Source organism: Papaver somniferum, chromosome 2, assembly GCF_003573695.1.
Source record: "Papaver somniferum cultivar HN1 chromosome 2, ASM357369v1, whole genome shotgun sequence".
NCBI classification, from domain to species: domain Eukaryota; kingdom Viridiplantae; phylum Streptophyta; class Magnoliopsida; order Ranunculales; family Papaveraceae; genus Papaver; species Papaver somniferum.
Genome location: NC_039359.1, coordinates 196,295,500 through 196,310,302, shown reverse-complemented (window position 1 = coordinate 196,310,302; position 14,803 = coordinate 196,295,500). Strand labels below are relative to the sequence as shown.

The 14,803-nt window shown below is 37.0% G+C and overlaps 1 protein-coding gene across 1 annotated transcript; it reads right to left on the bottom strand.

Moving 5' to 3' along the window:
* Positions 1–554: 554 nt before the first annotated feature.
* On the bottom strand, positions 555–1,040 carry LOC113352558. The gene has a single exon (XM_026596369.1). The coding sequence runs from the start codon at positions 1,038–1,040 to the stop codon at positions 555–557; it is 486 nt and encodes a 161-aa protein (XP_026452154.1).
* Positions 1,041–14,803: the final 13,763 nt, after the last annotated feature.

Below are 14,803 nucleotides of genomic sequence, written 5' to 3'. Positions count from 1 at the left end.
CATTAATTTGTTCATTGTGAATTAAGAAAGTACAATCTTTGATTTTAATTATATTGCTTAGAACTTCGTTATATCACGAAGGCATTATTTCACTTACACATTGTACCTATTAATATATTCGATATAATCATTGATAATCATTGCCTAAAAGAATCCAAAGATCCTCGAACACCAGCAAACTAGGTGAAGTTGCAGGAGAAAGAACAACTACCACAAATTAATTTATTTTCATCTATTGTTCACTTTTTTCTGTTGTTTCTGCTGGACTTTATTCAGCTTTCCACACAGGGTTATTCATAAAAACATTCTTCAGCAAGCCTAGTAAAACCCTTGTAATGAAGTCCTTTTAATTATATTTCAAATGCTAACATTACAGAAACTTAATTATCATGAAATAATAACACAACCAATACCTATAATTAACTTTACTTCTTTTTGTTCTAAGAAACAACCTTACCGACCCTAGAGTCGACCGATTCTTTTTTCCTCCAAGAAACAACATCACCAACCCCTAGAATCGATCAATAAACGAGTCGCACCGCATTTTTCAGTGGTCAAAACAATCTCCCAGGGCAATTAAACGTAACAGTACACGAATCGTGGACTCTAACTACATAATCATGTTTAGGTTTCCTCATGAACGCTGGCATTCGATACAACAACTGGCAAACACAAGCGTCATCCATTTCCTTCATCCACCTACAACAGTCCATTTCATTTTGTGACAAATGATGATGATGGCGATGTCTTCTTGCACGCCTACGTCGGTGTTGGCGGCTATGAGAACCATTATGACTTTCACCATCCCTTGACCTGCTATTATTCCTTTCTCTGTTCCTAGCCCTAGAGCTTCGATGGCCGCCACTTTCAGGGTCCTCCGGATCCTCAACATATTCAACAAGGTCCTGTTGGATTGGTATGGAGCCACAAGCTTGATTAGCTAATGCAAATTGAGAGATACATAAAGGCTTCTGTATTGGTAATGATGCGAGCTTCATAGGTATCGGAAATAGAACTGTTGCAAACACGACAATCGCCATTGCTGAACGGATTCGAACTCTCTCCATTTTTGGTTTCCTTATGTGAGTGAGGATATGTAAGTTTCTAAGATGTGGTTTTGATCAGGTTTTCATTGAATGGGTTTAAGCATAAATTTTCTAAAACTCTCATGTACTTATTATGGTATAATTTAGGTCACATTCTTGTGCTTGTACCTGTTTTATTGCTTCTTTATCCGCATCATTCTCTTTGTTCTTCCTATTTAAATTTCTACTGAGAGTAGATAGAACAGATTTAAGACTAATGAAAGCAAAATCATATCCTAATAGCTAACTTAGTAACTCTTTGGTTTTAGTTTCAGTATAGGTTTGTCATTCATTGTGGATGATTTTTTTAGTTTTACGGAAGGCCGAATAATCCAAATTAACCGACATCCAACCAATTTTATCAGTGGGTTTGCGGGATCTAAATTTAATCGAGATAACGGGCAACATTCGCAACCAAAATGCGCCAGAATCTTTTGAAACCAAGACTAATTTACGAGAAAACGAAAATTTGAAATGAGGTGTATTTAGCGCTAGATAAAAGTCCCAAGTACTACTAGTCTACTAGGCAGGCTTAATTATCTTTTTTTTTTAATTGTTATTTTTATTTTCGAGTGATATTGCAGAAATCATCCGATTGCTTCATTTCATTTTAACTAGAGCTAGTGTACAAAGAAATTCCAAAATGAATTTAGAAGGCGTCAAATGAAATGAGTTTCCTCCGCTTCACCCCGAGTTACAATCATGGTATTAGCCACGCCAGGACTGGCAACTGGATGATTCATCAAGAGGAGATCTCTAGCAATGCTAGTGTTGGAATTATTACAGTGATCCATTGTTTCATAAATGTTTGTAGGATGTTGTAGCATAGTAAAAAGAGATAGGAGACTAGGACCTTTCCAGTTGAAGTTCTGGAAGTAGAATTTCTAGCTATCCTAGCTAAATTTCAGTAGTTATATTCTGTTGAGAGGTTCTTTTGATTAACCTTCCCAAGACAAAATCAATTGGATCAATTCTTCTGTCAGTATTTTGAAGATGATCTCCTTGGAATCGTTCTTGCACTTGAGTTTGATAAAGAGATTGAATGGTTTGTAGAATTTCTTCTTATGCTGATGCATAGTCTATGTGTTGCTGGTGCAGCTCTTCTCCCCAATTCAGTGCTAATTGAGCTCCTCTACTTGCTCTGTCTGAGCTGCTGAGTCATGTTGTGTAGTCTTTGATGTTTCTAGCTCCCATGCATTGACCTGTAAAAGAAACATCCAAGAGAGCAAAATCAGTATAAGTAAGAGGATCACTATTAGCTATTCCATTGTTCATGTGTTGAATATGAATGCTAATAGTGATGCCAAGATTTCCTCCAAGATTGTTGTTCAGACTGGTGGAGTTGTTGTTCTGGACATTTAGCTCTATGTGGTGGAAGTAACTATTTAGGATATGCCCAGGATTGTGAAGAACCATGTTGTAGGTACAAAGATGTTGAGTGATCTTTATAGCCGTTTTAGCAGCAGAAAGTTGAATGTTTCTGAAGATTTGATCACATCTAGCTTTTCAGATGAACCAGCAGATGGTAGCAAAGGTAGCATTCCAATTAGCTCTAGGATTTGTTGGAGAGAACCAACCATTGAACCCCTCATGAAAGGATCTATAATTAGAGAAGAGTTGATGGTTTTCCCCAAAGATGTGAGTCCATACATCAGAAGCCGCAGGACATGATAGAAGAACATGAGTCATATCTTCAAAGGGGTTTTTGCATAAAGAGCAGATAGGGTCTATATAATGTAAGATGCTAGCAGTCTTGGCATTAGTAGGGAGAATGCCATGGGCACACTTCCAAATGAAAAGATGGATAACTGGAGTAGTGTCTAGGTTCCATATGTTTATCCAAGGAGCAATGATATCATTATTTGCATACTTATCATTGATCTGCTTATCATACAGGGATTTGACAAAAAAATTCTCTGTATTAGTCAGACTCCAAATTATATTATCTTCAGAGTCTGGGTTGTGATGGGTGTTGATAATGAGGTTTTGGGTGTCTTGAGTGAACCAAAGAGCTAGGAGATTTTGGTCCCATTCTCCATGGGTAGTGAAAAGTTGATTAACAGTTATGAGGTCAGGAGGGACAAAGGGGAGGTTCTTGTATAATGCTATAGGATCCTTCTATCCATATGTCCTCCCAGATATGGATTCTTGTTCCATTTCCAATCTTCCAAATGTAATTTTGTTGAATTCAGGATATGCCTTATAGGATTCCTTTCCATATCCAAGAGTCAGTTGCCTTTGGTTTAATGTCAATTTTGATAACCTCCTGGTTGGGGTAATGAGAGGCTTTCATAGTATTGCTCCAGAGAGAATTTGGTTCTTTCACTAATCTCCATGCTATTCTGGATATCATGGCAAGGTTGAAGAATTCCATATTTTTGAAGCCTAAGCCACCTAGCTCCTTAGGTTTGTTGACAGCACCCCAAGCAATATATTATAATCCTTTAGATTTATCTTGCTCCTTGTTCCAGAAGAAATCCCTTTGGATAGCATTTAGTTCTTTGCAGGTTCCTTTGGGTATCTTGAAGCAGTTCATTTGGTACACACTTGAGGTGGAAGTGACTGTTTGGATTAAGGTAACTTTGTCAGCTGTTGAAAGATTTGTTTTCCATCCAGCAAACCTTTGTCTCAGTTTATCCACACAAAGTCTGAAGGATTGAATCTTGATTCTGTTGGTGAATAGAGGAGAGCCCAAGTATTTATCAGTGTTGCTAATTCTTTGAACTTGCATGGATTCACTAATAGCAATTTCCATATCTGGAGATGTGTTTTTACTGAAGAAGATCTCTGATTTGGAAAAGTTGATTAGTTGACTAGAAGATTGGCCAAACTCTTGGAAAATCTTGATGAGATTGTTGCATTCAGATATGTTGGCTTTGCATAAGATCATACAGTCATCATCAAAGAGGAAATGATTGATATCAGGGGCATTATTGCAAAGTTTGATTCCATGTATGAAACCTTGAGATTATGCAGAGATAAGATATCTAGAAAGGGCCTCCATGCAGAAGAAAAAAAGATAGAGGGATAAAGGGTCTCCTTGCTTGAGCCCTCTTGAAGGATTGAAGAAGTTTCCAGGAGAGCCATTAATGAGAACAGCAAGACTGGTGGTGGAGATGCATTGGTGAATGAGGTTACACCATTGGCTGCTAAATCCCATCTGTTTCATCACCTGAATTAGGAAGTCCCAGTTGACTCTGTCAAAGGCTTCAGTCATATCAATCTTGATTCCCATAGTACCATTAACTCATTTTTTCCCTTGTCTGGTGTTCATATGATGAATAATTTCATGGGCAATGTCAATATTGTCAGAAATTTGTCTTCCATGGATAAAAGCAGATTGAAAAGGAGAAATGAGCTTGGGTAGAGGAGGTTTGAGTCTTTGAGAAAGCATTTTAGATATAATTTTATAGGTTGTATTGCAAAGAGAGATAGGTCTGAATTGAGCAGGGGTCGTAGGGTTATCAGTTTTGGGAATGAGGGAAATGAATGTAGAATTCATCTCTTTAAGAATGAAGCCAGAGGTAAAGAAGTTTTGAACCATGTTGGTGATGTCTTCCCCAACAACTTCCCAATTAGCTTGAAAGAATTTTGGAGGAAAACCATTGGGACCTGGGGCTTTTTCTCCATTCATACTGAAAAGAATGTTTTTAATTTCTATGGCATCAGGGATTTTTAGAAGATTGGTATTCTCATTGGTGGTGATAGTAGTGGGGATGAGGTTAATGAGAGAGGTGTTGATAGTTATGGGTTCAGCTGTATCCATATTAGAAAAATGGTTGGTGAAACATTGATGTATTTCTTTACTATTGTGCAGCCATGTACCATTTTCTTGTTGAATGGAGACAATCTTGTTTCTTATATATCTTTTCTTGGAAGAGATGTGGAAAAAACTGGTGTTTTTGTCACCTAGCTTGATGAGTTGGTCCCTACTTTTTGTCTTCCATAATTTCTCTTGAATGTCTTGCCAATGTTCCACCTGGTTTTTTGCTTCTCTTATAGCTTGACCTCTATTGTTGGTGAAGATGTTTTTAGTAACCCAATCCAACTGCTTGATGCTTTCTTCAAGTTGTGTCTTGATGTTGCCATAAACCTCTTTGTTCCATCTCTTTCAACTTAATTTTGACAACTCTTAACTTTCTAGCTATCTTAATGGCTAGAGAGCCTTTGTGATGAGCCTTCCAACAATCAGCAATGATTTCTTTGCAATCCTTGTGATCAAGCCAAGGACCAAAGAATTTTAAGGGGATGTGACCATGTTTCCAGGTAGGATTGGTATTGAGAAGAATGGGTTTATGGTCAGATCCAATGACAGGGAGGTTTGAAATGGTGGAATTTGGGTGAATGTCAATCCAGCTTTCAGAAGCAAGGCCTCTGTCAAGCCTCTGTTCAGTTAAGTGAATACCAACTCTTTTGTTGGTCCAAGTGAAGGGACATTCAGTGAAGCCAAGATCAGTAAGATTTGCTTCCTCTATTTTCTCCAAAACAAATTTAGCCTCATTTGAATCAATATGATGTTGGCTGAATTTTTCATAATCATGCAAAACAAAGTTCATGTCACCCATTATCAACCAAGGAAGGGTATTCTGAGTGTGAGTGTATTCTATAATTTTCCAAGAGTTTAATTTATCTAGAGTGGTATAAGGATTACCATAGTAACCCATGAAAAGCCAAGGTTCACTATCTATAGGTTCAACAGAAGCATTAATATGGTAGTTAGAGAAATCCTCTATAGTGACTTTCAAATTAGTTTTCCAAGCTAAGACAAGCCCACCAGCAGTGTTCGATTTACCTCTAGGTTCTAAAAACCAGAAATTTGTGACTCCTATTTTGCCAAGAGTAGTTTTTAAATTCTTTGACTGTTGTTTAGTTTCTGAAAGAAAAATTATGTCGGATTATACTTGTTTAACATGTTGTTTAGTTGTTTTATGGTATGTGGTTGTCCTAAACCTTGACAGTTCCAAGGTAGAGCAGAATAAAATTGCCAGAAATAAGAAACATTTGGGTATGTGAATATGATGATGGTGTATCCTTCATAGTGATAGCTAAGTTGGATAGTGCAAATATAGATGATTAGGCTAATGATGATGAAATTTTTCCTACCAGTGAAAATTTTATAAGAATATACATGAAGATGTTGGAAACTTAAGGTGAGAATTGAGGTCCATACCTGTATTGGAGAAAAAGGATTTGCTCCCTCAAGGCCACCAGTAGTCCTGTCTTTCAGATGGTCCTCTTCCATTTGCATTGACTGAGTATTGCTCCTTTTTGAAGGCTAAGTTTGCTCCCAGGTAAGAAGATGATTTCCAGTAGTGTTCTCTGGTTGCAGAAGCTTTCTTTTGGGATAAACTAGTTGTGGGTGAATGTTAGTATCCACATCTTTGAGTTTGAACTCTTTTTTATTTCTTTCCCAAAGCAGTTGTTTCTGTTTATTGAAGTCCTTATTGATTTGTTGTTGAATTTCAGATAGGGAGGGTCCAGTGGAAAAAGCAGTTGGGAGAGAAGCATTTAGGATGGGATATTGTTGTGGATTATTAACTTTTGGGAATGAGTATTCAGGGGTAGAAGAGATTTCCAGTCCAACAATAGTTGGAGAATTTAGTTTTCTAGCTGCAGTTTTGATGTGGATTCCTTTCTTCTTCTGTAACCTCTCTTTTTGTTTATTGCTTTCAATGAGTTTTTTATGCTTCTTTTGGCAAACAAGGGCTTCAGAGTTGGTAGTAGGGATTTCTCCTTGTATAGGTTGGTGCAGGCCAGCTTTGAAGATAATGTAATCCTCAGGTCCATCAAGTTCTTCACAGCTGTTTTTTAGAAGAATCTGTCTTTGGGCTATTCTCATCTTGATGGCAAATTCATCAGCTGCATCCTTGTCAGAGTAATGTCTAATTTTAATGGATGCTTGTGGACTGCTGGAGCTGGAGTTGTTAGGAGTGTGGGATTTTTTAGGAGAATTTGAAGATGAGGGGTATTGGTTATTTGAAGATGATGGGTATTGATTGTTAAAGTTTGAGGGGTGGTTGTGCTGAGGGTTGGTTTGAGGTTGCACTTCTTTTACCTCACAGAGAGGTCCGGGATGATCAAGGATTCTGCAAACTTTGCAGAAAACAATACCATTTAGAGCATAGGCCATTTCAAGCCAGTATGAAGTTGAAGGGTTCTCATAAGCATCGATACCATATTTCAGAGCCATGGTTACATCAATGGTTAGGAGAACCTCCATATTCTTTTCATCATCATCTCTTCCATAAGCTTTCCTTGAATCTTGATAAATTCCAACTGGTTTCATGATGTTTTTGATGTCAGGTATTATGTGTTTTGGGATTCTTTTAACTAAATCCCAAATCCAAACCTTTTAAAAGTTTGCTTCATCAATGAAGTCGTGTCCAGATGGAGGAACTTCAGTTAGCACAATGAGTTTGTCAAAGATTCCTCTAGTTCCTCCTTTCCTGGACACTTTATAGTCCTCTATGCTTCCAAGCTTGATTGAGTAGTAGTTTCTTCTTTTCTTCCAAAGTTTAACTTCAGCATTCCTTCTAAGCTCCCAGTTTGAGTTGATGAATCTTAAGATAGTTCTAGTATCATGAGAATTCTTGCTATAATATCTGCCAATGAAAACCCATTTCCAGTCTTCCTTCCTTTTTGGTAGAGTATTCTCAGCATTGATGAAAACTTTGGGAAATAGATCTTCAGGAATATTTAGAGAAGAATTCATTTGAATAACCAGATTTGCAACTGGATCATAAGGTTTGGTTCCTGAAGAGGAGGCCATGGAATAAATTTTTGTAGTGATGAAGGTATAGAGGGATAAAGAGATTATGAGATAAGTACTAGAGCTCAGCACTTTAATTTGAATTTTGTGATGTATGTAAGAGATCCTCTGAAAGTACTTTTTGTTATTTTGTATAAGTTGATCAGTGAGAATCTTAGTGAGATAGGTTTTAAAATTGGTTTGGCTTTGGATTTATTGTTGGATGAGGTACTAAAGGGTTTTTAGGGTCCTACTCCAAACTGATGAAAGGTACAAAAACCATGTGCTAGCCCAGAGAGTCATATGCCTGAACTGGTTGGCTTGACTGGCATTGTTGATGAAGCTGACTACTGGTAAGCCTTGTGAGAGTGACCTGTCATAGCAATAAAAACTAGATCATAGCTTATTATAATTAAGGTTAGAGTTTTTCCAGTACTTTCTACTGGAATGCAAAGGATGTTCAGCAAAATACAAGTTATCATGGTGAGCATGCGCAAGAATTTGAAAGCTATTTTGTATTATTGTAGAGGTGGAGATACTTAGCCTGTCAGATATAAGTTGTCCAAAACTTTTGCTAGTTGGTTTGTGGCCAGAGAAGTTTTACTTTGAGAGATTCCAGTCAGCCGAGAAATCTTTTTGAGTCAGAAAGACCGCTAGATGAGTCGGGTAGATTTCGAGCTGAATCAAAATTGAGTGACTGGTACGTGTGAAGGAAGTTGGGGCAATTATTGGCACTGAATTTTCCATATTGCCAAATGCAAGAAATTTCTCCTTCCATATGCCATCTGTCAAACATAGAAACAAAGTGTTAGTTGGTTCAATCTTAAATTGGATGAAATCCGTATATTGTAGGTATTGATTCCCTATAGAAAGGAGAAGTGAAGCGAAGGGAGGAGGGATATAAGTGTGGGATACGGAAGAGGTTTCATTTTGGAAACCGTCTCCATTTAAAGAAGAAATACCCCTGGAACTGTCTCCTTTATTCTTTAATTTTTCTTCCGTTGAGAAGAGTAGTAATTCAATTCGCTCTGTTGATCTTCCCTCGACAAAATCTCCAAAGAAATTGAGCTTCTGGTACTTCCAAATACGATTTCTGAAATAAGGACTGGTGATGATCGAAAGGGAAAAAGAAAGATGGTTAAGGTTGAGGAGGAACCAAGAATCCATTGGTATCCTCGAGAGCATTGTATAACTTGGCTGCCGTATGGGATTCCTTTCCAAAGGGCTGTGAGTCTCCTGAGTTTGAAGCAGATTTCTCCTGGTATCTGGACGATTTGCAACATAATATTGAGGTGAAGATTGAGGAGAATTTGCAAGAAGATCGACCACCAGGCGCTGTTTGCATGAATTGTTGATAAATTTTCCGGTGGATCGTCTTCGGCAACATTTTAATCAACCCAACCCTGCACCCATTGGACAAGATACCAGTAACCCATTTGTAGATGTGCATGCTAATTTTGGGTTCGGCAGTAGTGCTCAACATGCAGTTGAGAGTGCAAATCAAGGTAATTTTACGAGGGTGGAGGGTAGTGGAGAATGCTATGTAACTGGTATGCCCAAATTTGTAGCATATCATCAAATGGGTGCAAATGAGCATTGGGTGTTGAATGCTTTCCACCCCAAATATGGGCCTTTTGAAGTTCATGAAGGTGTTGCTGTAGTTGCTGATCATTTCCTGGTATCTGGTGTTAGTCGGATTGGTTACCAATCTATTACTCTTGATGCCAGAGAGAGGAGAATTGTCCGTTACTTGGCTGGTCAGCCTCTGCACAGAGATGAGTCCATGCGATTTCCAGTCATGGATGCTCTGTGTCCTGCAACTGGGAGGATTGGTCGTGCTATTTTTGTAGGGTTTGGATCTCCAGGTACTAGACCAGCTAGTCCATCTGTTGATCCAATGCAATCTGATTTTATGCCTGAAAGGAGTGCATCTACAATTGCTCCCGAAGCTTCGATAGATGATCCAGCAAGGAATGTTGCTGATGATAATGCTGATAATGATGGATTCCAGTCTCCAGAGCCTGTAAATCGAAGTGTTATGCCTAGAGTTTATTTGACTTGGAGTTGAACTCGAAGTGTTAGTCAAGGGACTCAGAGCAAGACTCTAAGCGCTCCTCAGTAAGAGAATGATCCTTCATGCATCTTCTTTGTTTAATTTCTGGTTTTTATTTTGTGGGAATTTATGACATTTGTAATTGGGTTGGTTTAATTTCTGGATACTGCATCTCTTAGGGTATAGTAATTGATGTTTAATGGTTGGTACTTTGTTTAGACATATTTGATTATGTTTATGTTTTTCCTTGTTGAACTGATATTTGAAGTAATCTTTTATGTTTGTTGTGGTGTTTGGGAGATTTGTTTGAATGAAATTTTTGTTGGTTTGAAATTTGGATGTGTTTTGATGATGATGAGATTGGGTTTGTGATGGATCGTGTAGGTTTTCAGAGATGATGGTTGTATCTCTGGTTTCCATTCTGAAGTAGCTAGGACTGATTGTAATGCGTAAAACATAGTGAACCAAATCTCTAACCCATTGGGACCTGTGATGTATTATGATTGTGATCTTCCATGGGTTCTTGAGAGCATAGCAACATGAGTAGTGCAGAAATTTTCCATTCAATTGACAGAAAGGAATGAACTTTGTCTTATTGATTAGATTGGGGGGCTTTTTGTATCCAGGGTATGAAATTGAATCAATTGAGTTGGTTTTTAATAGAATATCCCAATTAAGGGTATAAGAGCCTTGTGACTTTCTTCAGGAGGATTTAAGAGCTTAGAGTCTTGGAAAAGATGGAGGGAGGTTTGTGGATGACATATTGAATAGAGTAGTGAAATTTCATCATAAATCGATGACCTTGGTGATGAATGGGTTCCATGTAGTGGGGATTTTCAGCTTCCAAACTAGTATGACTAGTGATTTTCTTCTTCCTTGCTTCAGAACCTGTAATTTTGAGTTGAGAGATATTTGTGATTTGTGTTTTGTGAGTGTTGTGAGTGATAAAATTGGTGTTCCTGTGATTGACACAATTGCAGTTGCAAGAGTAAGTATGATTGTAGGTAGTCATCAGAGATCAGATTGAGGGAGCAGTGATCATTAGGAGAAATTCCGGCTACAACTCCGGTAGAAATTGACCGTTAGAATAGCCGTTAAGGGAAGAAGATAAAGCTTAAGGGCTAGAAACTCACTGCGGAGGAAGAAATCATATGGGTTTAGGGGGAAAATAAAGAAGAGAGAGGTGAACCAGATGAACTAACGAGAGTTAGGTGCACCAGATGAACTAAAGAATGCCCTGAAGGAACTTTTTTCCCTACTTGTTTTAGAGCGCATGAAAGCCATGAAATGCACTCCTTTATGAAAGGAAAATTAAAAGATAGGTGTGGATGCGCATCCGTCAAAGCTTCTTTTTGGTCCGAAACATTTATCTTCTCTTTTACTTCTACGAAGGGCAGCAAGCGATACACCCCTAGTTTTTTTTTGAAGTGGATCAACCCCTAGTTGTTGTACTTCTTTAGAAAGTGGCAGGCAGGCTTAATTATCTATTTACTGTCTAAACCTTCGATTTTGGTATTTTGACAAAATCTTAAGAGCTTCTCCAATGGTGAATGTGAATATTTCATATGTGGCATCACTTCTAAGACATCCTTTGAGTATAAAATCCTAAATATTAGGAAAAAAAAAGTTTTATCTCCAACCCATAAAGTTTTCTATTATTGTTTACTTATTTGTAGGCATGTAATTGGTTAAAATCCTTGTTATTTTTATTTTTCGTTGACTTTTATTAACAAAAGTGTGACTAGGATGGGAAGACATCTTCTAGTGAATGTCTAAAACTAGAGGTTCACCTAGAGGATGTCTAACTTTTTCTTTTGCCACATCATCTTCACATCAATGGGTTGGAGATGATTTTTTATAAATATTATTTTGGATCCTACGTGGATTATGACTTTTTCCTTCACACACATTCCATTGGAGAGGCTCTAAGGTTATTCAAATATAAGGTTTCTCAGTTCAAATACCCATCAAGCTTATTTTTTAAATCTTCAATATTTTCTTGAACTTTTTATACTTTAAGTTTTTCTATGGTTCTATATATAATCGTTTCAGCCTCTTTATTTTTGAAGATCCGTAATGATAAAAACTTATAAAAATTCTCGTTTAGAGCTTTTCTAGAAAACGAAGTATCTTTCTATCCAACGAAGAAATTATGGTAGGGCTGAGCATTTGTCTCGGAATCAGCGGATTCGACCCAACCCAGCCCAGATGTACTCTTGGGGGTGGGTATCCGGACCTTTCGCTAGTGGACTAGATATAAATGATATTCTTGAAATCCAACGAATTACGGGATGAGCCTGGGTGCAACCATGAAAATCCGTTAGACATCCAACCCGTTAACATCCATTATATGAAAGAATAGTTAAAAAAGATATTTAAAATGTTATCTAGTCCAACCGTCCATGGAGACAAGGTGATGTATTATGAATTATGTAATATGCTTAGAACAGGAGTGTCTTTTAATCTAAACAGGAGAAAATTCTTGACCAAGTTATGTCAGGTTAGTTGAATGCCCCAAGTTAGTCTATTATTTGGAATCCTATATATAATTTATTATATATCTTATCTTATATTATACTAATATAAAGAAAAGAAGAGGTTTTCAACCGTACGACAGGAACATATCAAAAAACCTTCCGGGTTTTTGTTTTCTTGCCTACTTTTCGTAGTTTTCAGTCAGATGAGGAGTAATATGGGTAAATCGTGTAAAATGTTATACAATGTAAATCGTGTTTTCTATCAGTGTTTTCTTACGCTAACTTTTCAATCAACCCCAAATTCAATTTTTGAACACTATATTTCAACTTCTTTAACCAGAGATGACATAGGCTTCAATTTGTAATAAGATTCACATGGTCACTGGATAAGATTTACAAAGCCAAGGATGCAATGTTGAGGTGAGGATTGTGTTAATGAAATTTTGGATGCTTTTTCATGAAACATAGCCTTTAATGTTTGAATAGTTTCATATTTAGTAGTTCCCATGAAATGATGCTTCAATTAGACTGTCAATTTTGGCTGATTATTAAACCTTAACTGCGCGAATACAACTTATTTTAGATGAACTTTACTTGTTTGACAAAATACCCCAGTGAAGACTTAGTTTGAGTGTCTCATTTAGTACCTTAATTTCATTATCAGGTTCAGCAACAGATAATACAATGCACTGAAAAATCATGTTTCAAAATTACTTATTAGGGTGTACTGATCTGAATATGTGCTTACGGAAAATTTATCTATCATGTGTATATGAGCTTATTGAATTAACCTGTTGCACGCTCTCTTCCGGCAGTGGTACTGATGGAACTCATATAATGAATCTCTACGTTTTTCGCATACATGTAATGTTTGGCATTAATTAATTATATAAAATTAAGCCTGTCATTAACGATTGAGTAGAAAATTTTATAAGATAAAGATAAAGAAATTAGAAAAAGAAAAGTAGTTACTACATATGCACTACCAAATCAAACTGCTAATCTGCTACAACCAACAGATCCCGTGTGCAAAACCAAACAGCCTAAAGAAAAACTTTCTCCTTAGCTCTCATAATTCAACATAATGGATCCCTCCAAAGGAACTGTACCTAGATAACAATGTTTAGCTTACCATACTGCGGGGGGAGTTCATATTGTTAGAGCATAGTTCGGTTGAACCCACCAAGCGTTGGTATGTCAATTTTGGTAGGCATATTTTAGTGAATCAAAAATCATCTAAGAGTCGCTTGATTATGTACTAGAGACAACTTCGTATAGGTTATACTAGAAAGTCTAGGAAAATTGAGACATACAAGTATTACTCGAAGACCTGAAGAATGTGAAGAAGTAACGAGCTACAACGACAACATCATCCTTCCTCTTGAGGTTAGTAATATTGACTTGAACTGTTTCATTCCTAACGTATATTTCAAGTCGTGCAATATTGAGAACATAACTGTGAAGCTATGTATGAATATTTTACTCTAGTAGTGAGACATGATCATATGATCATAGTACTAAGGAATTAGACTACGAAGTATAATGCTTATCTTTTAAACTTTGTAGATATGACATCGACATAATCTTATGAATGCTGTGATGATTATGTGAATGGGTAAAGGTGAACATTTTATATTAGGAAACAATGTTTTACATTTTTTTAAAGGAAGTACATTCATGAACTTGTTTTATGAATCGAAAGGGAAATCTGAAAAAAGTGGGGGTCTAACAACCTCACCCAATATTTCGCTAGCAATCTGTATGGACTAACTCGAATATACTTTTAAGAGAATGTAGATGGTGGATTTTCGACAAAGGCTAAAATCGTAAAATCATAATCTTACATATTCCTGATCCAACAATCAGATGACTATTGAGGCTCATGTATCTTATCGAAGCATGAAAGCTCGTGCCATAAGAGTCTCTGAATGAGTATAATTCTCTTAGAACATACATGAATATGCAGTCTCTCAACCGAGGCAACGACATATTTCATGAATACTGAGCAATTTCAGTAATCATTTTTATATATAATTGAACGATTGGACGGCTCCTAGACAACTTTCCTGCTAGTATAGAGCGATAAAGTCTTCGGGATGTAACAATATTTTCCCTGACTATATAAAAGACATGTGTATATAATCTTAATGATTGGACTGCTCCTAGACAACTTGCCTGCTAGTATAGAGCAATAACGTCTTCAGGATGCAACAAGGTTTTCCCTGACTACATAAAAGAGATATGACGTTTCAACAAGCTCATATCTCTCAATTCTCAGATAATTAATGCTCCTAGACAGCATGCCTGCTAGCATAGAACCATCAATAAATTATCTTTAATCATTAACTGAATATTCAGCAATATTCTACGATTCTTCGTAATATTTCGTCACTTCAATTTATGGTTCTTCCCAGCAGAATTCCACGGGTTAATGATAAAT

What these genes read in the sequence shown, in the direction of transcription:
- LOC113352558 (XM_026596369.1), bottom strand. Translation starts at nt 1,040, where the DNA reads ATGGCGATTGTCGTGTTTGCAACAGTTCTATTTCCGATACCTATGAAG.